This window comes from Embiotoca jacksoni, unplaced genomic scaffold (assembly GCF_022577435.1).
Source record: "Embiotoca jacksoni isolate LCO1_2020_lvr unplaced genomic scaffold, fEmbJac1.0.p SCAF_40, whole genome shotgun sequence".
NCBI classification, from domain to species: Eukaryota; Metazoa; Chordata; class Actinopteri; family Embiotocidae; genus Embiotoca; species Embiotoca jacksoni.
In genome coordinates, this window is record NW_027185393.1 from 1,275,175 (window position 1) to 1,298,913 (window position 23,739).

Sequence of the window (23,739 nt, forward strand, 5' to 3'; positions counted from 1 at the left end):
CTTTTGCAGCCTACGTTTGATATAAATCTTCACTGCTTAAATCAAACTGCTCTGCTTTGTAAGCCGTCTAATAAGTGATATAAGTGAGTTAAATGTAAAAGAAAGATTCCGTGGTGTTGTTTCATTGCCCTGTTGAAGTGGATCATTCATTCATTTCCTCTGCGGATCTCTGTTTTGGTTCTGCACGGTCCATGACCTCCACTCGGATCGACCAATCACATAAAAGTAGGTTACGCTCGCACATGCGCAGAAGCAGCAGAGTAATGTGTTGATATCCTGCTCGGTAGTACTCATTGAGACTTTGATATTTCAGACACATTCAGCCCAGCGTCGGGGCTCCCTCTGCCCTGGGAAGAGCAGTGAACTATCACGTTCTCTATATGAGGGGCTGATGGAAGACACAAGGGATTTGGTGAGTGAGTTTGAAAGCTCTTCGGGCCGCGAGCCTCCGACTCCACAGGCTTAGCTTCGGCTAGCTTCGGCTAGCGCTCCTCCTTTGTTGTTATGTGTTTCTGGGAGCTAGCTAGCGCCTCAGCCAGCGTCCCGTTTCCGAGAACCCGAGGGTAGAAGGAGAACACGCTCATCGTGTTGGAACTACACGTGCATGGCTGCAGCTTTGCTCTGTAGATGAACATTGCGTCATGCTTTTGTAAATGAAAACGGGGGAAACTGGTTTCCGCTAGCTAGCTGTGCTAGTTAGCATCGGGAGCTATCTCAGAGAAGGCCGCCGCTTGTTCGAGCTCACTTCAGTCAGCTGGTCTGTTCCGGACTGGTTGGTTTTTGCTGGTAATGTCTTTGCTGGCAGGAAGATGTTTTCCTTCCACGGTGTTGCTCACGGAGGTAGAGCGGTCGGCCCGCCGGTGGGCCCGCCGGTGGGCCCGCCGGTGGTGCTGAGGAGGAAGTAAACACGGATCCTCACCAGCTGCTCTTCACTCACTTTGAGCTTCTCTAAAGATCTTCAGAAACATTTCTATCTGCCAACTTCCTCAGTAAGATGAATTATTCAGACACGGGAGAATATCTTCCACTGAAAGCTGACATTAATTTATTAAGGAAATAACAGAATTAAAAAACGGTCTTAATTTTGTTTTGAGACTAAAATGTTGTGCGACGACGTTGATAAAGAATAAATAATAATTACCTGCTGGATTTCTGAGACTTGTGTGGTTGTGAACACCTTCGGGGAATGGGACTGATGGATTGACATGATAGCACTTTATACATCATATTATTATATATTACAGCACGGTGCTTCATTCACTTTATACATCATATTATTATATATTACAGCACGGTGCTTCATTCACTTTATACATCATATTATTATATATTACAGCACGGTACTTCATTCACTTTATACATCATATTATTATATATTACAGCACGGTGCTTCATTCACTTTATACATCATATTATTATATATTACAGCACGGTACTTCATTCACTTTATACATCATATTATTATATATTACAGCACGGTACTTCATTCACTTTATACATCATATTATTATATATTACAGCACGGTACTTCATTCACTTTATACATCATATTATTATATATTACAGCACGGTGCTTCATTCACTTTATACATCATATTATTATATATTACAGCACGGTACTTCATTCACTTTATACATCATATTATTATATATTACAGCACGGTACTTCATTCACTTTATACATCATATTATTATATATTACAGCACGGTGCTTCATTCACTTTATACATCATATTATTATATATTACAGCACGGTACTTCATTCACTCAGCCTGTGTTCTTGTTGTGTGCTCGGCTGTGAAGGCTGAACGAACCCCACGTTCAGAGCGGAAGCGGAGAGACTCGTTCGGGATGTTTGATGGTTACGACAGCTGCAGCGAGGAGTCCACCAGCAGCTCCAGCACAGAGGACAGCGAGGACGAGGTGGTGCCCTCCATCCCTGCCAGCCTGCCCATCATCAAGAACAATGGCCAGGTGTACACGTACCCTGATGGCAAGGCTGGAATGGGTCCGTACATCCGACTGTGTTTGAAACGTACTCTCTGTGTGTGTTGCTAGAATAAAACCCTGTGAATGAGCAATACATGATTTTTCAGGTTTGTAGAAGTCTGGTGATTTGAACAGATTGTCTGTTTGTGTTTCGCCGTCTCTTCTTCACAGCCACCTGTGAGATGTGTGGGATGGTCGGAGTACGAGATGCCTTTTACTCCAAAACCAAGCGCTTCTGCAGCGTGTCCTGCTCCAGGAGTTATTCCTCAAACTCTAAAAAAGCTAGCATCCTGGCAAGACTCCAGGTGAATACACACACGCCCACGATACCAGTTTATCCCAAAATTGAACTGTAGTTCCACAAATATTGATGTTTTTGATTTTATCAGGGCAAACCACCGACAAAAAAGGCAAAAGTCTTACAGAAACAGCCCCTCATGGCAAAGTTGGCAGCTTACGCCCAGTACCAAGCAAGTCAGCAGAACCAGGCCAAATCAAAAGCCGGTAGGTCATCGACAAGCTGTGAAACGGCAACGCCTTCTGCTCTGCTGAGATAAACTCCAGCTTTACTCTGTTTGTTGTCTCTGTCAGTGGTCCCTGCAGAGAGCTTTGACTGGGGGCGGTATATCTGTAGCAATAACACGGTGGGAGCTCCAGTCAGCTGCTTCAAGCATGTGAGTAAACGCTGGAGTTGAGTAGATGGTGACCGTTGGTTTGATGCTTTCATGGCTGAAAAACGTGGGTGCTTCCTCTGCGCCTCAGGCCCCCATGGGGACATGCTGGGGAGACATCGAAGAAGGAGTGAGGATAGAAGTGACCAACTCTGACACCAACCTCTCCACGAAGGTGTACTGGATAGCAGAAATCATAAAGCTAGCAGGTAAGACTTAAATGAACTAAAAGAAGAATCAACTTCAAGAGTCCTGGATGTGTCGTTTCATTTTCTGGGTGCTTTTGTTTGGAATGTTTTTTTTGTTTTTTTTAAACGATGCTGGATTTTTGGGGGACGATACCAATGTTAGACCGTAAAGAAGTTCTGATGCGATGATACTCCGATATACGGAGCAATGAAACATGACACTGCCTCTTCTGTAAATCATTTAATACGTTTCTTGGCTTTCATAATATTTTTCAATCTCAGTGAGTTGGTGTTCAATCACTGTTCAGACTGCCGGCCCAAATACGTTTTTTTGAAAGTCTGGAAAGCAAAAAAACCCAGCCACTTAAAATGCAATTTTTGCAAACTGGATGCAAACTGCATTGGGAGGTGGTTTGAAATGTGATTCTAATGGGATTTCTGCGGATGCGTCTCAGTCCGGAGCTTCTGAGTTTCTTGCATCAGTTGCAGCGCGACACTCCGTGAGAACGTCGTTTTCTGAGTGACAGAGTGAGCAGAATCTCTGTGAGCACCACCACAGCTATCGGAGAGAGGAGGTTGTGGTGCCGGACAGGAGGTTGTGGTGCTGGAGAGGAGGTTGTGGTGCCGGACAGGAGGTTGTGGTGCCGGACAGGAGGTTGTGGTGCCGGACGGACAGGAGGTTGTGGTGCCGGACGGACAGGAGGTTGTGGTGCCGGACAGGAGGTTGTGGTGCCGGAGAGGAGGTTGTGGTGCCGGACAGGAGGTTGTGGTGCCGGAGAGGAGGTTGTGGTGCCGGAGAGGAGGTTGTGGTGCCGGACGGACAGGAGGTTGTGGTGCCGGACGGACAGGAGGTTGTGGTGCCGGACAGGAGGTTGTGGTGCCGGAGAGGAGGTTGTGGTGCCGGAGAGGAGGTTGTGGTGCCGGACAGGAGGTTGTGGTGCCGGAGAGGAGGTTGTGGTGCCGGACAGGAGGTTGTGGTGCCGGACGGACAGGAGGTTGTGGTGCCGGACAGGAGGTTGTGGTGCCGGAGAGGAGGTTGTGGTGCCGGACAGGAGGTTGTGGTGCCGGAGAGGAGGTTGTGGTGCCGGACGGACAGGAGGTTGTGGTGCCGGACGGACAGGAGGTTGTGGTGCCGGACGGACAGGAGGTTGTGGTGCCGGACGGACAGGAGGTTGTGGTGCCGGACAGGAGGTTGTGGTGCCGGAGAGGAGGTTGTGGTGCCGGAGAGGAGGTTGTGGTGCCGGACGGACAGGAGGTTGTGGTGCCGGAGAGGAGGTTGTGGTGCCGGAGAGGAGGTTGTGGTGCCGGACGGACAGGAGGTTGTGGTGCCGGACGGACAGGAGGTTGTGGTGCCGGACGGACAGGAGGTTGTGGTGCCGGACAGGAGGTTGTGGTGCCGGAGAGGAGGTTGTGGTGCCGGAGAGGAGGTTGTGGTGCCGGACAGGAGGTTGTGGTGCCGGAGAGGAGGTTGTGGGGCCGGAGAGGAGGTTGTGGTGCCGGACAGGAGGTTGTGGTGCCGGAGAGGAGGTTGTGGTGCCGGACAGGAGGTTGTGGTGCCGGACAGGAGGTTGTGGTGCCGGAGAGGAGGTTGTGGTGCCGGACAGGAGGTTGTGGTGCCGGACAGGAGGTTGTGGGGCCGGAGAGGAGGTTGTGGTGCCGGAGAGGAGGTTGTGGTGCCGGACAGGAGGTTGTGGTGCCGGAGAGGAGGTTGTGGTGCCGGACAGGAGGTTGTGGTGCCGGACAGGAGGTTGTGGTGCCGGACAGGAGGTTGTGGTGCCGGACAGGAGGTTGTGGTGCCGGAGAGGAGGTTGTGGGGCCGGAGAGGAGGTTGTGGTGCCGGACAGGAGGTTGTGGTGCCGGACAGGAGGTTGTGGTGCCGGAGAGGAGGTTGTGGTGCCGGACAGGAGGTTGTGGTGCCGGACAGGAGGTTGTGGTGCCGGACAGGAGGTTGTGGTGCCGGACAGGAGGTTGTGGTGCCGGAGAGGAGGTTGTGGGGCCGGAGAGGAGGTTGTGGTGCCGGAGAGGAGGTTGTGGTGCCGGACAGGAGGTTGTGGTGCCGGAGAGGAGGTTGTGGTGCCGGAGAGGAGGTTGTGGTGCCGGACAGGAGGTTGTGGTGCCGGAGAGGAGGTTGTGGTGCCGGACAGGAGGTTGTGGTGCCGGACAGGAGGTTGTGGTGCCGGACGGACAGGAGGTTGTGGTGCCGGACGGACAGGAGGTTGTGGTGCCGGACGGACAGGAGGTTGTGGTGCCGGACGGACAGGAGGTTGTGGTGCCGGAGAGGAAGTTGTGGTGCCGGAGAGGAGGTTGTGGTGCCGGACAGGAAGTTGTGGTGCCGGACAGGAAGTTGTGGTGCCGGAGAGGAGGTTGTGGTGCCGGAGAGGAGGTTGTGGTGCCGGAGAGGAGGCTGTGGTGCCGGACAGGAGGTTGTGGTGCCGGAGAGGAGGTTGTGGTGCCGGACGGACAGGAGGTTGTGGTGCCGGACGGACAGGAGGTTGTGGTGCCGGAGAGGAGGTTGTGGTGCCGGAGAGGAGGTTGTGGTGCCGGACAGGAGGTTGTGGTGCCGGAGAGGAGGTTGTGGTGCCGGACAGGAGGTTGTGGTGCCGGAGAGGAGGTTGTGGGGCCGGAGAGGAGGTTGTGGTGCCGGACAGGAGGTTGTGGTGCCGGACAGGAGGTTGTGGTGCCGGAGAGGAGGTTGTGGTGCCGGACAGGAAGTTGTGGTGCCGGAGAGGAGGTTGTGGTGCCGGAGAGGAGGTTGTGGTGCCGGAGAGGAGGCTGTGGTGCCGGACAGGAGGTTGTGGTGCCGGACAGGAGGTTGTGGGGCCGGACAGGAGGTTGTGGGGCCGGAGAGGAGGTTGTGGTGCCGGACAGGAGGTTGTGGTGCCGGACAGGAGGTTGTGGGGCCGGACAGGAGGTTGTGGTGCCGGAGAGGAGGTTGTGGTGCCGGACAGGAGGTTGTGGTGCCGGAGAGAACAACCAGAACAACAGGACGTGGAGAGTTGGAGAAATAAATTCGTATTGGAAAGCCGTGTCGCACCAAATCTAATCTGCTTACCTGCCAACAACAGTTGTGACGGTTTGTCCTGAAGATCTGTTCTGAGAAACAAATCCGATGTGCCTGCAGTCCTAGTATTAGACCTCGTCATAATATTTCATCTTGTCTCAGTTCTACGGCACCCGACTGTAAAATCACATAAATAACATGGAGGTTATCTTTGATTCCTTTTGAATGACAGCTGCAGATTAAATCTGTGGTCACAGCTGGCTGCTTTCAGCAAAGAGTTTTCGAAAAGGTGGAGCCCTCTTTCTCTTTTAAAGACCTGGAGGAGGTCTCTGATGCTTTTATCACTTCCAGGTTGGAGTAATGCGTTTCGTTGTATGTTCTAATGGGTCAAACATTAATATGCAGCGAAGCTCCTGACTGGATCACGTCAACGGGAGCATGTTTCACCTCTTGGCATCCTCACAGCGACGACCTGATCAGTGCAGGATTCACTCACATTTGATCAGAAGTGTCTTTCCGCCCTGTTGCACTCTTTCACTCCTCGTCGCTCGTTGAGCTCTCTGGACCAGCAGCTTTCATGTTTTCTTTGGTATGAAACTAATTCAGGAGCACTGGTCAGTACATCCATCACTGCATGGCAGGAAGAGACTTTAGCAATCTCACATTTCCAAAATATCAACAAATATAAGCTAGAAAACAGCCCTCAGTGTAACAAACTGAATCCATGGAGACGTTGTACTTCCTGTCTCCTGTTAAAGTTTACATCCGTCACACAAGTAAAGACTTGAAACATTTAATTGAGCATTTTACAAAATACCTGAAAAAAACAATACATTTTATTCATATTTAAGCATTCAAACTCAGGAGAAGCCTGTTAAATCAGATCATGTTTTTGTCTTCTCAAATAGTGACGACTAATAACCCCCTTAACCTGTTCTAATCATGAAGGCGTTAGTTATTAGATGGTAAGAACCGTGGAGATGGAGCAGGCTGGTGGTTGAGTGGTTGTTTTATCTGTCTTCTGCAGGGTTCAAGGCTCTCCTGCGGTACGAGGGCTTCGACAACGACACCAGTAAAGACTTCTGGTGTAATCTGTGTATCCCCGAGGTGCACCCGGTGGGATGGTGCGCCTCCAGCGGCAAACCCCTCGTACCTCCAAAAAGTGAGCGTCCAGCCAAACCCAGTCTGAACTGTGTTCTTGAAGCTGCTGCTGTTCTGGGATGTTTGGTGGTAAACTGCTGTTTCTCATCCTCCTCCTCCTTAGGCATACAGCATAAGTACTCGAACTGGAAAGCCTTTCTCGTGAAGCGTCTCACTGGAGCTAAAACACTGCCACCTGACTTTAATACCAAGGTGAGGCACCGCGCTGAAAAATGACCCGTTAACGGAGAAGTTATCACAACAGAACGTGTGAGTTCTTTTTCATTTGAAGGAGCTGTGTGTAGGATTAGTGCCATCTGGTGGTGAGGTTGCAGATTGCAGTCACCGTTCTGCCCACCCTCCCTGTGTGTGTAGGAAACAAACATGTTGGGTTTGTCCCTTCAGGGTTACCGTAGCAACATGCTGAGCTCCCTCTCCTTATTTGCATATGAGGGGTTCATTCTAAGCAAACAAAACACAACGATTCTTATTTCAGATGTTTATAAACTCATGAAAACACAATTCTGAATATTATATTCCGTTTCTGCCAATAAATCCTCTCCAATCCAACACTGAACTTTTTTTCTACTCCTCTGATTTGATATTTCCCCTCTCTGAATCTTGTCTCCTATTTTTCCCTGCAGGTACATGAGAACATGCAGTTCCCCTTTAAGAAGCTGATGCGGGTGGAGGTGGTGGACAAGAACTACCTGTGCCGGACACGGGTGGCGCTGGTGGAGCAGGTGATCGGAGGTCGCCTCAGACTGGTCTACGAGGAGAGCCAGGACGGGTCGGATGACTTCTGGTGCCACATGTTCAGCCCCCTCATCCATAATATCGGCTGGTCTCGGAGCATCGGCCACCGCTTCAAACGATCCGGTGCGTTCATGCAACACAACAACCCTTTCCTTTTGTGATGCATATTAGAAATCATAAGGAAAGTTAAGTCCATTCTATGTTTCAGGTCACTAAAATATTATGAACGCTGAAGGTGCAAAACATTTACATTTTCTATAATTTTACATAAATATGAGCCAAACCCTCCTCAGATCTTCAGATAACGAGAGTCCAGTGAAACAAACGATCCAATATGAAATATCTGAGTGGCAAAAGTCTGTGAACCTCCAGAACCAGCACTTCATTTGAAATCTAAACTGAAATCAGGTGTTTTTCAGTCAATGGGAGACAATCAGGTGAACAGGGATCTATCACAGTCTGAGCTCCACAACACGAGTCAGTCTACAATAACTTTGTCATTCAGGTGCAGCCACATAAATTTGATGCACCTAAAACTTTTCCCACATATTGGTGATTTCTTAAAACCTCCTTTTAAATGACTGAAAGTTCAAAGTGTCCTGCTTCATCCTCCACCGCAGGTTGAAAATAATCACAAAACTCTACCTGCACAAAGTTCAGCTGTTTTCCTGCACGTCTGGTGACCATTAGTTCCCACTTGTTGAAATTCATGCCGGGAGGGTTTGAGCTGATCACCTGCATCAGGTTTTGATCATAAAAGGCTAGTTTACAGAATATAAATAGACTTGTGCTATTTGATTTATATAATTGATTACTTTAGTCTTTTTCTGCTGATCGATCACCTGAAATCCTATAAACTTTAAAACTTTGAATGCAGTACTTTAACTGTGAATTAGTTTCCCTGCAAATTATTAGATGAGTGTCTTCTGCTCTGAAACTATCAGATGATGCTCTGACTGTTTCAGATTACATTTTATTAACGCACAGAAAAATAATGTTATAAATAGCTGACCTGTTGTTTTTGTTTTTGTTTTTTAACAAAGATTATACATGTATAGCTCTAATATTTCTTTTCCATTAAGTTGGGGGATTTATGAAGATTTTTTTTTTTTTTTTTTTTTTTTTTTTTTTTTAATCAAAGCAGCAGAGACCAGCTTTTAGTCCTTAATATGGTTAAAAATCTAAATGTTGGGTCACACATTTCCCACACTGAGTCAGCAGCAGTCCAGCAGTCTGATCACTCTCACAGGGAAACCGTTAACAGGAAGTGATGGTGGATCCGTTTTACAACGGTCCTGGAGGTCCGTTCAGAGCAGCGGAAATACTGGAAAATGCACCTTTTAAGTTAATCAGAAATTTTACAGAACTGAATTGGTTGTGATAATTGAACATTAAATGATCTGCGATCTTCAATGGTTTGCCTCCCATTCTCTCTCTCACACACACACACACACACACACACACACACACACACACACACACACACACACACACACACACACACCCAGTAGTGACTGTAGGGTTTACAATAGGGTTCGATGTCTTTCCTAATGATACTACGGGTGTTGAACCACCAACCTTACGATTAGGTTCTTCTACTCTTAATGACTCATTTATTTCTTTACTTGGTCAGTCAATGTAAGCTGAAGTCCAGCTCCTTTTTGTATTTGTGTATGTGTATATTCTGCTGTATTAACTTCACCTCCAGCCTGACAAGTCATTTTAATTTCCAGATATTACAAAGAAAACTGAAGGTCAGGCTGATGCTCCTGCACCACTCTTCCAGAAGGTAATGCACAATAACAGTGTTGTTTACTTTGTGGAGTTAATACTGATTGAATTGAAAACAAATGTCACGTTGTTGAAACACGCATTGATATGGAAGTGATTCGAATGAGATGTTTTATTAATCCTTGATTTGCCGGGGTTCTTTCTGACTGCGTTTTGTGTTCCAGGTGAGAGATGTGGACCAGAGTGGGGATTGGTTCAGAGATGGGATGAAGATAGAAGCCATTGACCCCCTCAACCTCTCAGCTATATGTGTAGCCACTGTAAGAAAGGTGAGTGAGTTTCCCGCCCTGACAATCTAAGTGCCATGAAATAACCTCTGTTGTGATTTGGTGCTATATAAATAAAATTTAAAATTGAAATTGACAACCAGTCAGGTGACAGTTTACATCCATACCAGCCTCCCTGAAGACAGTGGGAGAGGAAACTACACGGCATCGGGGAGGAAATTCTGCCACTCTAGAAGTTCAGTTAAATTTTATTTATATAGCACCAAATTACAACACAGGTTATTTCATGGCACTTAACACATTAAAGTCCTTACAGCAGAACTTTACAACATTATAAAGAGAAACCCAACAATTCAACAATTCAACAATTCCCACATAAGCTAGGAGGGAAAAACTCCTCTTTAAAGGAGAAAAACCTCCAACAGAGGGAAGAAAAACTCCCTTTAACAGGAAGAAACCTCCGACAGAACCAGGATCAGAGGTGGAGAACATCTGTTAACAGAACCAGGATCAGAGGTGGAGAACATCTGTTAACAGAACCAGGATCAGAGGTGGGCGGAGCCTCTGTTAACAGAACCAGGATCAGAGGTGGGCGGAGCATCTGTTAACAGAACTGGGCTCAGAGGTGGGCGGAGCATCTGTTAACAGAACCGGGATCAGAGGTGGGCGGAGCATCTGTTAATAGAACCGGGATCAGAGGTGGGCGGAGCCTCGGTTAACAGAACTGGGCTCAGAGGTGGGCGGAGCATCTGTTAACAGAACCGGGATCAGAGGTGGGCGGAGCCTCTGTTAACAGAACCAGGATCAGAGGTGGGCGGAGCCTCGGTTAACAGAACTGGGCTCAGAGGTGGGCGGAGCATCTGTTAACAGAACCGGGATCAGAGGTGGGCGGAGCATCTGTTAATAGAACCGGGATCAGAGGTGGGCGGAGCCTCGGTTAACAGAACTGGGCTCAGAGGTGGGCGGAGCATCTGTTAACAACCGGGCTCAGAGGTGGGCGGAGCCTCTGTTAACAGAACCGGGATCAGAGGTGGGCGGAGCATCTGCCTCGACCGGTTGGGGTGAGAGGAGAGCAGAGAGAGAAAAGGACAGCAGAGAGATACGAGACATGAACAGAGTCTAGCTGATGATTCTGTAAACAAATTAAAGGAAGTGATTCCATTATTATTTACTTCAATGTCAACACAATGTAGGTCCACTACCTCCAGTTAACTCCGTCACAGGTCGATCATCTTGTTGATGGTGCTGCAGCCTCACTGCATGTGGCACTCGACAGTTTTGTCCCTCTGAAGAAGAAATGAATGAATCCGAGGAGGAAAGCTCACTAATTTAGAGGAATTTCACTTATTCTGGAGTTAGTCAAATACCATAAAAAGTCCTTCATGATACCAAAACTGTATATTGTTTGTCCTTAATAGAGAAAAACAAGAACAAGTGCTGTCATCAGTGACAGAATCAGTGCTCTGTTGAGCCACATGTTCTTTTAGCTCTGAGAAGTGATGACTTCATGAACTTCTCTAACAGAAGTGTAACCACTTGGAAAAAACTTTATGAAATCCTTTCCCACAGCTGTCAAAGTTGTATCATCAAGTCCAGTATCTTGAGAACGGAGCAGCCCGATGTGTCCTGTAAAATCGTAACCTTAAGGACTAAGAGCTGTAAACTGTGTGCAGCTAAGAAGTACATAATGAGTTTTACAGAAGTGAATAGCACCGTGCTTTTCATTTTCCTTATTGATTACATTGCATCTACTAGTTATTGTCTCTGCCTCCTGCTCATTACTGTGAGCTGTCACTGTGTCCTGACAGTCATTATGACGGATGGAGGTAGTCACACACTGACAAGAGAAAATTAAGAAAAAACATTGTTTTTAAATATTATTTTCTGCAAAATAGTGAAATTACAATTAGGCAGATTAAATAATTATTCTGAAATTTTCTTTTAGATTTAGAATTTTGATATTCTGGGAAATATATCACCATCTCCAACCAGTAGGTTGAGATCGACCAATAGAGTGGGCGGAGCTCTGAGGAGGCTGGGACCCCTGACTGAGACCATATTATTAGGAAGCACTGTACAAATGTTCATCTCTCTGCAGATAATACCGCACTGCGTATTGTTACACGCTGTGTGTATTGTTACACGCTGTGTGTATCTCTACAGCCAGATGAAACCAGTGGTTTGTGAATCCTTGTTCCCGACTGACTCCAGCGGTTCTTGTCTGCAGGTGTTGGCAGACGGGTACCTCATGATCGGGATCGACGGCTCGGAGGCCGTGGACGGATCAGACTGGTTCTGCTACCACGGCACCTCCCCCTCCATCTTCCCTGTCGGCTTCTGTGAAATCAACAACATTGAACTCACGGCCCCTCGAGGTACCCTTTCAACGAGCCCTTCAGAGATGTAAAATGAGAATCCCAGAGTTGTTGGTTGGTTGTGTCCCGGTCTGACCTCTGACCTCTGACCTTGTTTCTCAGGGTACACTAAACTACCATTGAAATGGTTCGACTACCTCAGAGAAACGGGTTCAATAGCTGCTCCTGTCAGGCTCTTTAACAAGGTACGTTTTCATTCACGTTTCCTCAACTCCATGTGTGTTTGAACTGTTTACCAGTCTGAGTGTTGATGTCTTCTGGTATTTTTTATTTTGAATAACTGGAAATGTTCCCTCAGTATTTTGTTCCTTTGTAAATGATTAAAATTCCTTTGTTTCCCCTCACCGTGCCGTACCCCACCAGGAGGTTCCCAATCATGGTTTCCGTCAGGGCATGAAGCTGGAGGCTGTGGATTTGATGGAGCCGCGGCTGGTGTGTGTTGCCACGGTGACGAGGATTGTGCACCGGCTACTGAGGATCCACTTCGACGGCTGGGAGGACGAGTACGACCAGTGGGTGGACTGTCAGTCACCTGACCTCTACCCGGTGGGCTGGTGTCAGCTGACGGGCTACCAGCTGCAACCGCCGGCCTCACAGAGTAAGAACACGCTGCACTTCATCCTCCTTCCTCCGCTGCTCCGACGCCCAGATGTCAGCTCAGCACACAACACGCGCCATCATTTGAATGTCATTAAGACCCCCTGGTATATTTGCCTGCTTAGTGTGAAAGCTGTCAGTCAAACGTTGACAAGGAGGCTCTTTGTCTGCATCCTCCAGAGCAGTTTGTGGTGTGAAAGCAGAAGAACCAAACACAGGACTTTATGATTGATAGATATCAGATTCAAGCATGATTTTAAGAGCTGACCTGCCATAACAAGCATCTATTGAGGAAGTAGATGTATCAGGAGACTGCATACATTCATTGTAGCCATAGTAACAAGGGTGTGATGGTATGTAAACTTCCTTTACTGGCCTTGCTTCAGTCAGAACCTGTGACCCCACACTGGTCCAACAACCGGCTCAGCCTGGTTTAAACACCAAGCAGCTGGTCGCTGTTGTCATGAACAACTCCACCAGAGCTTTGTCAAAGTGGATGATTATTAACACTCCTCAGGTTTGACAAAAGAGAGAAAAGCAGCCCTGCTGGCTTTCATGGGAAAGTTCATTATGAATATGTAGCACTTGTAGTAATTTGTTGTAATGGATGTTTTTTATTTAGTTTGTTGTGTACTGGAGAGTAAAACAGCTGAGAGTCTTTTCCTCTTCACAGCGTCGGACTGCTTTCACTGTTTCAGTAACAATTATGGACAATTAAACTGGAATGTTTCATCATTTTTAAATGTAGTAAAATACTGAACCAAACCGAGTTACACGGTAACCATGATAACATGCGTGTGCACCAACATGTGAGCGTGATCACAGTCCAGATACGTGATGACCACAGTTAATTGTACTTACAGCAGTTTACAGCGTCTCGATGAACCGGAGCAAAACTAAAAGGTCCCGGGGTAAGAAGGGAACGTTTCACAGCTCTGGTTTGGAGTCATGGTTCATCACATTTTCGGTACATCAGAAAAAATTAATTAACACTTTTCTAAAGTATTTTAAAAAGGTCACGCTCAAAATGTGTATTTGGCCACAGATCTTACTTTTAACCTTTTTAAGGCAGTCGAATGCTGCAAACATAGTGAGCGTTTTATTCAAGTATGAAGCACTGCTGTCTTTCTCTCTCTCTTTTGTCAACACTGATGACATCTGGTTTGAAAAAACTTCACTGACATCGTAAGCAGACCAAAGTGAGCAGCTGCTCGCTGTGAAAACATCACAGCTTTAGTGTCATATTTGACACTTTTCTTGTGTTTAATTTGAAGCTCCTCTGACTCTGCTGCTGCTGCCAGAGCTGAAACCAGAAAGCAGTCACGTGACTTTTGTTTACCTTCGTTCACAGCGAGACGCAGAGAGAAACACTTCACCTATTAAAATCGCTGACGCAGCCGTCATTAGTTTTCTGATATAACAGCACAGTGAGCATGTGATCACATGTTCTCTCATACAACCGACAGTTTGTTGGCTGTGAAATAGTCCGACGAATGATGACACTGATGAACAGGCGTTAAAGGATCAACGGTTGTTTCAGCGGAGGAGCCGGAGGTGATGGTCCCGTAATAAATCCCTCCTGATCAACAGCTTCTCAAACATCATGGCAGCGGCAGCTCGCTCCCTCATTGTTCTGTCAGGTTTGATTTCAGGCATTAGAGACCGTAGACGGATGACAGCCAGCAGCATCACAGATTTCAAAATTACTACGGTGAAATAACACATGAATATAATGTCTGTATTTTACATTTGAACCCTAACACCATGATAGATTCTTATTGCCATATTTAATAGGATGCATCATTTTATTTTTGTCTTTTCTCAGTGTTGTTCGACTATTTTTACACACCGTCTTAAAACTTTTGACTTTTGTAGCATTGTTTTAATTCCTGTACTCCCAGCTAATGTTCTTTATATATTCTAGTTATAAGTAAGGATTCATCTGTCTGATAAGTCAGCTTAAGGTATCTCCTGATTAAAAAGTATTTTTGAATTCAAAGTGCTTATATGTCATCCTGTGAAACTCACGGGAAGGTTTTTATGTGCACGAACACAACGGCAGACACTGAATGTAATTGACAGAAGAAACAATTACATTTTCTAATTCTATCTAACGTCTTTCTAGATGTTGGATAGGTTGTGTCACTTCTCATAACTGAGGTATCAACGTTGGTGCTGATAATAACGCTCATATCTGGCCTTGTTCCTGTTTTCCAGGTACCAGAGAAATGCCCCAGTCGGTGCCCAAGCAGAAGAAAAAGGCTCAACAGTACAAAGGCCAAAAGAAAAGTGAGTCATTGCTCCTTCACTGTCAGTTTGTTTCTCCTTCCCTCCATCATATCCTCTTCCTCTTCCTCTTCCTGTCACTGGCTACACTGTGGTGGAAGCAGTGCTGATCTCTGATTGGTCGCCTGCGTGGTGTGTGCGGTCCTTCTCAGGTTGTGTAAAGCTGGAGGTGTGTTCTCCGTCTGTGGGACAGTTTCTCCGTCTGTGGGACAGTTTCTCCGTCTCGGTCAGAGAAGTGTTTGAGCTCCGGGTTGGAGAGCAGAAGTTCTGCGTCACTCCTTCAACTCAGTGCTGAATGTTTTCACTAGTTTATGCATGAATGGAAGTCAGAGGTCGCAAATATTAAAATAAAATCATCAAATCAAATTTAAATGTTGTTTATCATAAATGTGCACATGAATCCAAAATCCAGTTCCCAAATGCAGTTTATATTTCTGTAGTTACTCCATAAATTAATACCTTTCAGTGTTCTCTAAGCATAATAATAATAATAATAATAATAATAATTGTATGTGAAATGGAGCTTTTATAGTCAAGTTGTCATGCAATGTGCAGAGATTTCACATTGTCTGCTGATAGTTTTAAAATCTAATTATATGACGACAATCTAATCGTCAGTTTCATGATGTCTGATTTTAATGGACTTCAGAAGAAGCCTTTAATAACTTTATATCTAAATATGCGTCTTCTGCTTTTTTTTTGTGAAAATCAAATTGCAAAGTTGACTTTTTCTCTTGAAAATGATTCATGTCTTGATTTCATTTTTGTTTTTATGACCATGAAAATTGTAACGGGAGGTTTCCTCAATGCGTCTTGTGAAATCTGTCGCTGTCAATCATAATGATGTTGACCATAATGGAAATAATTGACTAAAAGACATTTTAATTTCATTTGGAATAGCTAAAGTCAAGATATGATTCAGAAGTTTGATTTACACTTAGTTTTTTACGTTTGGGGGCTACACGTTGTTTTCTTTTAAAGAAAATTAAAAATCAGTTTCTAATTTTAAATCACTTCTGTCACAGCACTGAAAAAAAGTTTTTTTTGGTGAAAAATAATATATATACATATATATATATAAAAAAATGAAAACGTGAAAAGGATTGCATTTAAATATTTGCAGCCACGACGTGGGAACAGTGGATAGTTTCTGCTGTCGGTCTGAGAGCAGCTGACCAGCGACTCATTCAGATCAGTACGAGTGACGGCGGTGTGGGATAAATGAAAAGTTTCATCCTGAGCTCTCACCTTTTTAACTTTCCTCTCTGAAACGTGCTCTGACCTCTGACCTCTGACCTCACGCTGCAGCTGAACTGACCTCTGTGTGTAATGAGCCCCCGGTAGCTTACCCGAGTCTGGCTTGGTGTTTAGAGAGGAAGATTCCGGTTGGTCGACGGCCCTTCAGTCAGGCAGGCAGGAGGAGGAGCAGCTTCTCAGGGGACGAAGAGCAGAGTCCGCCTCCTTACCCTGCCCAGGGGCCCGCTCGGCCCCGCCCCCGAACCCACCTCCACCAAACCCACAAATCAGGTAACGTCACACTAACGTCTAGACGCTCGCCGGCGGTCCTCCGGGTCTCACCGGGCCTCGCGGTGGAGCGGCGAGCTGCTGATGCTGCATGCTGTTAAATCAACCTTTGTTTGTACATGTTCATCGTCATCCTTCTCAAACCAGCATATTTCCTCATGTCAGCGACGGTCATTTAATCCACAGGGATCAGCGTTTGGGCATTTCTAGAGTTTTGCGTCCACGTTGCAGCATGTTTGGGTCATTGGTCTTTTTTAAAGTGTCTCTGTGATGCTCGTCATGCATGAACACCTGGAACAGACTGAACACTTCCTCAGAGGGCATGAACACAGGTAGCTCACCTGCTGCTGTCTGTCTCTTATGTTTCTCTGTCGCCGCCTGTAGAGTCTCTCCTGAGGATGAAGGAGGAGGCGGCTGAGGTGGACGAGTTCACCTTCTCACACGGCACCTCGGACCAAGAGAGCAACGGCTCGGGCAGCTACTACATCAAACAGGAGCCCTGAGGTCCGGAGGGAGCAGGAGGGAGCAGGAGGGAGCAGGAGGGAGCAGGAGGGAGCAGGAGGGAGCAGGAGCGAGCAGGAGGGAGCAGGAGGGAGCAGGAGGAGCCGGGACCAGGCACACCTCTGGAAAACCCTGGGAGAGTCAAACTAGCAGGCCGCCTGTGGAGTCAGCACAAGAAACCATGACGACGACGAGGGGGAGGAAGAGGAGGAGGAGGAGGGGGGGTTTTCCTGCTTCTGAAACATCCTGAAGGGAACATCCCTCTTTTAACCTTGTATCTGTGTGTGCACATAATCACTCGGTCAGCCGTGTGCCGGAGGGCTTGGACGGCACCGGTCGGTCTGGGTCGCGTGTTCGGGCATTCTCTCTTCGTACCACCTTCGGCTTCCGCTCTTCTCCCGTCTGATCCGTCCAACCGAGACCAGACGTAGTTGGATGGATTAAAAACACATCGACCCTTTTTTCCATTTAAAAAAACAAAAAAAAGGAGGATCCTGCAAGTCAACATCAGCCCATCCTGCCTCTGCCTCGATCCGACCGCACATAGAGACCTGTAGAAACTGTGAGAACCTTTTATTGAGCCAGGTCAATAGTTTTCTGTTGTTTGGGTTTGTTTTCAGGTCAGAGAGTCAGCCACTGAACGGCCTGAGGATGGCGACAAGACGAGTGGAGTTGTGTATATTTTGATTATTTTCTTCTGAAAAATATTGCCAGGTGGACTTTTACTTTGTTAATAGTACTTGAAGATTTCTTTTTTATTTTTATTTTTTTTTATAATAATTTTGGGGTCAATTTTGTCTTAATGTGCTTTTTGCATTTACATTTTTTGGTGGCTGTGTCAGAAATGTAACGTGCATTGTTTCATAAAGTGATTATATTCATATTATGTGGAGACCTGTTCAAATAGAACTATGGAGTATAGATATTAAGAGTTGTGATTTGAAGACAGATCTGAGTACAGTGCATACTGATGTTGTTTTGGGTTTTTTTGGAGTTTGTTTCTGATGATAGAAGATTTCCACAGCTGCATTCATTCCTGAATCAATCATTATGGAACCAGAAGTGGATTATATCTCAGCAGTGTCATCTCATTCACCAAAATAATGAGCTGGTGTGTGCGGTGACGTTTTCAGTGCTTGGTTTTGTCCCACCAACACATCTGATGTCACACACAGACTTCAGAAGCTCAACCAGTCTTTGGCATTTTAAAATGATTTATCAGTTATTATAATTGTTGTTGAGAGTTGGAATGAATCGTTTAACCTGCTAATTGTTAAATTTTCACATTAATGCTGCACCCAGACCTTTTTAAAACATGTTTTAGATTTACAGTTTCTGTTTTGTGTCTCTGGAGCAGCTTTAAAAAGAAACACATTCCTCTGAGCTTTTGTTGTGCCGTCAGTTTATCTTAATGTTCGTCAGCGACATCAAGAGTCTGCCGAGGGAATGTTTGATTTTTGCCACAAATATTTCTAAGTTCACATTCTGAGCTTTACAGCTCCCAAAAAAACGGGCCTTTTTTTCCTGAACACTTCCTTCACGGTCCAGCAGGTGGCGCTGCTCGCAGGTTACTGCAGATGAAATTAGCCAGGACAAACTTAATTCACACAGCACATATCTCATGAGGTGTCAGTGTCGGGCTGCTTTGATGGTTCATGTGGAGCTCTGGGGACGAATCCCATAATACCAGCTGGTGACGTCCAGGAGAAACTCGAGAAATAAGAAACACTTTATCGTTGTGAAGATTTCAGGGTCGTCGTGCTGATGTTGAACAGGAATGATGAAGCTGTGGAGATGAAAAGCTTTCCATTTCAAACAAACAAAATACTTTCACAGAAATATTAGATGAAACAAATAGTATAACTGCAGGTGAGCAGCAGGTTGGTTGTGTGGAGGAGAAACCTTACTGTTATGATCGGGTACACTCTGATGTCTCGTCCCAACGACGTCTCGTCCCAACGTGGGCTCTGACGTGTCGTCCCAACGACGTCTCGTCCCAACGTGGGCTCTGACGTGTTGTCCCAACGACGTGTCGTCCCAACGACGTGTCGTCCCAACGACGTGTCGTCCCAACGTGGGCTCTGACGTCTCGTCCCAACGACGTGTCGTCCCAACGACCTTCACACGCTGGACGGCGTTGCTGTCGGGGGGGAAACGTGGGTTTGACCGCCGTCGGCCGCATGCGTCATCCAAACCATGCGTGTTGTTGCGATGGTGCGGACCATCTGTTGTGTTGTCGGACTGCAGCGGTGAATTCACACGCAGATGTTTGTGATGGTTCGGACCGTGTCTGCTGTATTTATACCCGGAGGAAGAGGAACACTCAACAGTTCCACCTGGAACTCTTTATTGATACGGAGTCCTCGGCGTGCCACCAGAACACTTTACACTCATTCACTGCTCAATTATAATCCATTCGTGGGGTTTTTGTGAATGCATTAAAAAACCCCAATAGAAAAAAGATAGAATAAAGTCAAATTTAAATTTATTTACTTTCTTAAACATTAGACACATAATGTTAGAACAAGGAGATTCGATTCAAAGGTTTAAAAAAAAATAATAATAATTTCAGTTAATCAATGTAGATTTTGTATTTATAAATCAAGTAATGGAATATGATTTAAGATCTGTACACGTGGCACACTTTGGACTCCGTACATCAGCATTTGTAGCATCACACTTTGAGAAAACAATCTCATCATCAAGCAGTTTTGTTGTCCAAAAACAAAATGTCAAATATTTTATTTAGGGAATATGCAAAATATGTGTTTGGGGTTATTTTTTAAATTTTTGTTCTTATTTTTTTGTGCTTAGGTTGTTCTCATGTCAGAGCCATATGTATGCAAGCTAGTTTATGATTCACCTGAGCCACAGAATGACAGGTTTGCTGTTAATAATGAAACCTAAACAATGCACTGCTTTTCCTATAGTCTCTGAGGGCAGCATTCACATAAGACAACAGGATCTCAAAGTGGCATAAATGCATATATTCTATATATATATCTATATTCTTCATGGCTATGATGGGATGGAGTAACAAATCCTCATTAGTCAGAAGTGGAAAAGACGAGACTCCTTCTGTCATTCTTCTTAGAGCTAGATTTTTGCAGCTGTTATCTACTACCTCCTGATGCTAGCCACGTTTAGCTAAAACAAGTGTGAAATAGACTATGGCAGTGTGTTAGCATATGCAAATGAATATCGATTACCTAAAAATGATCCACTTGAAGACTAGACACCAAACATCGAAGAAGTTTATCACAGCACATGAGGTAGTCTTCTAAATTGAATGTTATGCAATAATAATAGATCCCATATTATTTTGCTATGTTAAATAAAATTTATAGCACCCGCAAATGTCATGATCTCTACATTAATATAATTAACATATGAGATAATTTAACAAAATGGTATTGTATAACTGAATTTTGTGAGCAAGGGTTCATATATGGTCAAAGGCTGAAACGCAGAGCAGATTTAAACTTTCTCAGTAAAAGATCCATCATTTCTGTCTTTCTACCAGTAACGTTCATGATTCAATTCTCAGGAAGTTTTTGTTTCATTTTGGGTCAAATGGGTCGTAACTACAAGTCCGAATCAGCTGGGTTTAAAAAAAGCTCAAAGGCATCTTTATCATGTGCATTCATTTTATGGAAGCAAGTAAGTGCTGTAATCACTACAATTTATGAAGCAACTACAGACTAAAACTGTGATTTAGGTGTTCAGGGTGTTTCTATTGGGTAATATCAAGTGGTGCTGTATTGATAAAATATATTTAAAATATAATCTTTTTGTTTCGATTGTTATTTGTTTTTATTTAGCAAATTCATAAATTTATCTGGATTTGATTTTGACAATTGCAACATAGTTGTTTTCAAGTATTTTTCTATTTGGTAATTGAATTTGTGTTAAAAAACAAAACAAAACAAAAAAACGAACTGCTAGAATTCAAATCACAGAAATCATTTTTTTTTGTGTGTTGATAAATTCAGATTTATCTATTTTATTTGAGCAATTGAATTTTTTTCAAATATTTGCACTTACTATTTTTCTGTTTTGTATTTGAATTTGTAAGGAAAATAAAGTTTTTCAAACGTAAGAAGATTTAAATCACACGTTCCTATTTTTAGAGTTCACAAATACAAATAGAATATTTATCTTTAACTTAGTCAAACTCTGATCTAACAATTCAAGTTCAATTTAAATGTCAGTCGTGGAATTGGCCTTGTAAATGACGGTACAAATTTTAGTTGAAGGTTTTTATACTATTTTTGTACTTGCATTAAAACATACATTTTAAAAACCCATTATTAAACCCACAAATATTAAAATCATAGAATTCAAATGACATGATTTACAGAGTATTTACCAGTGTACATTGTACAATCATGTTGTGTTTAAATTTTACATTTCAGTTGCCTATAAAAGTGGAACTGTTGTGGCCCTTATTTGCTTCCATAGATTCAAACAACAAATGTCTTATCTCACTTGTCATTTTGTGTATTTCTTGTCCACTTTCTGTTGTTTTTTTTGTCTTCATGTTGAACTCTCCACTTTGAGTGATGATACACATGAATGTTTGTTGTATTTCTGGTAAAATCAGCTTTTTTGCAGCTTCCTGTTTTGAGTATTTAATGGGAAGTGGGGTTGATTTTTGATTTTGTTGTTGTTGTTGTTGTTTTACAACTAGTTTCCTTTTCAAATGGTCTCCTGATCAGATTGGACACAAGCTTCTAAATGAGCAATAAAACAGTGTCTCACAATCATTTGAAGGTTAGGGTCTCTCATAGGTTGTTTTTCCTCTAACGTCAAAGGGCAGAAAGAAGCATTAAAGTACTTCATGACCAAACTGCATTAATATCTTAGTAGAAAAATTTTAAAAAAAGACTGTTTTATGTACTAACTGCTGCTACCCTCTACTAGATTAACCCTAAGTAGTCAGATGCACAATCAACACTGTTTTGGATGTTTAGTTTCTCACTTTTCCTTGTAGATATGAAGCTTTCTTGTTTCACCTCGATCCCCGAAGCTCCGCCCACAGTAGATGTGTATTTAAAGTGTTTGGGCATCAGTCGCCGGAGATGGAAGAGACGAGTCGATTTGGATTTGGGTGCACTGATCAACTCGATGCATGTAACAGAACACGTTGTGCAGATGTTGTGCTGAGCTTGTTTTTTTTAAATTTTGTTTTGTTTTTTGTTGTTGTGATTGTCATTGTTTGTTCTTCAGTCTGTGTTTTCCGTCGTTCACTGTTCTCGGGTAGATATGGAAGACCATTACCGCCAAGAAGGAAAAAATACGAGACAGTAGGCAACATAAAAGTAAAATGATGAGATCCATCCATCTAATATTGAAACATGCTGCGACCTGTTCAGGGTCACAGGGGGGCGGAGCCTGTCCCAGGTGGGATACAAAATCTAACAAATGTTTTTTAATAGATATAACAAATACATTTAGTCTACTTTTGTAATTTAGTATTGCATAAGTGTGATTTAAATTTGGGGCACAATGCCTTATGGCTTTGGTTTGATAAATCAAATATTGACACTTATCATTTTTTTGACCAAATTTTCTATGTATCGCAAAATTGTGATGTTGCACTGTTGTGACTCAATTTTATCCGAGTAAGTGTTGGATTTTGTAATTGACTTAAAACACTGACTTACTTTTACAAATTTGGATGTGTAAGTCAAAATTGTCACTATCTGTAATGTTGACTTAAGTTTGTTCTTAAAATCATTATTTTGATTTTGGTATTTCAAAATAATAAATAACTTCTTCATACTCTTAACTTAACTGATTACTATTTTGGCAGAGTCACATTAGTTGTGTAATTTATAATTTAAATTTACTATCTCAATATTTTGGCTTCAGATATCTGATATAGTAGCTAAACTTTCTTTTGTGAAAATTTAGTTAGCAAGCCAAAATAAAAAAAACCATTATCACCAAAACTCTGATCATTTTGGACAAGTAAGTCCAAATTTTGACACACCTTCAAACGTATTTGAGTTTGGACTTTCTTGTGTCATTTCATTTCTCTGCGTCTTGTTGGCGTTGATGGTTTTCCGTAGACTTCCAGCTCAACTGGTTCTGCCAGATGTGTGCAGTGACGAGGAGCAGTTGAATTTAGGTTTTTTGTTTTTTTTTAAATTGTTTTTGTTTCCTTGGATACTAACACGGGTCTTTTGTATGTGACAGCCCCCACCCTCCTCCCCCGCCCCCCTCCCCGGATTATATTAAACCATGATATTGTGGTGCTATATATATTTGATAAAAATGACTTAATGTATTGGGATTACTATTGTCTGAAAATAATTGTGAGTTGAGAGGGTTATGGTGCAAAATTTATTTTGGATACAAATGAAGAAAAAAAAAAATCTATGTTAATAGTTATAAATCTATTGATATTAACACTGACCCTTGAGGTACATTATTAGATTGCAGTTTAAGGTTTGTACATCTTTTTGATAGTGTATACCAGTTTCCTTTCATATGGTAAATTTGTGCTGTGATCAAGCTTTGATAGACTTTGTAAATAAAGCCAGTTATTTGGATCATCATACTGGTTGTAATGGATGGCTTCTTTGTTTACAAGCGTTGCAAACTGTTTCTGCATGGCTGTGAAAGTTTATCTGGTGATTTTTGTAAGAGCTGACTTTTACACTGAATAAAAAGGCTTACGACTTCAAA

The 23,739-nt window shown here is 43.9% G+C and overlaps 1 protein-coding gene across 2 annotated transcripts; it reads left to right on the forward strand.

Annotated features, from left to right (window-relative positions):
* Window positions 1-270: 270 nt before the first annotated feature.
* mbtd1 (mbt domain containing 1) lies at window positions 271-23,739 on the forward strand. 2 transcript variants are annotated; one of them, XM_069168579.1, is made up of 17 exons: window positions 271-412; window positions 1,804-2,008; window positions 2,161-2,294; window positions 2,379-2,493; window positions 2,581-2,663; window positions 2,752-2,869; window positions 6,877-7,011; window positions 7,114-7,202; window positions 7,634-7,868; window positions 9,479-9,534; window positions 9,701-9,805; window positions 11,991-12,138; window positions 12,241-12,323; window positions 12,502-12,736; window positions 14,953-15,024; window positions 16,393-16,548; window positions 16,930-23,739. In XM_069168579.1, the coding sequence occupies exons 1-17, from the start codon at window positions 392-394 to the stop codon at window positions 17,046-17,048; spliced, it is 2,109 nt and encodes a 702-aa protein (XP_069024680.1). In that variant the 5' UTR covers window positions 271-391; the 3' UTR covers window positions 17,049-23,739. The 2 variants fall into 2 exon arrangements, with proteins under 2 accessions (XP_069024680.1, XP_069024679.1); XM_069168578.1 differs by lacking the exon at window positions 16,393-16,548 and having other exon boundaries at window positions 310-412.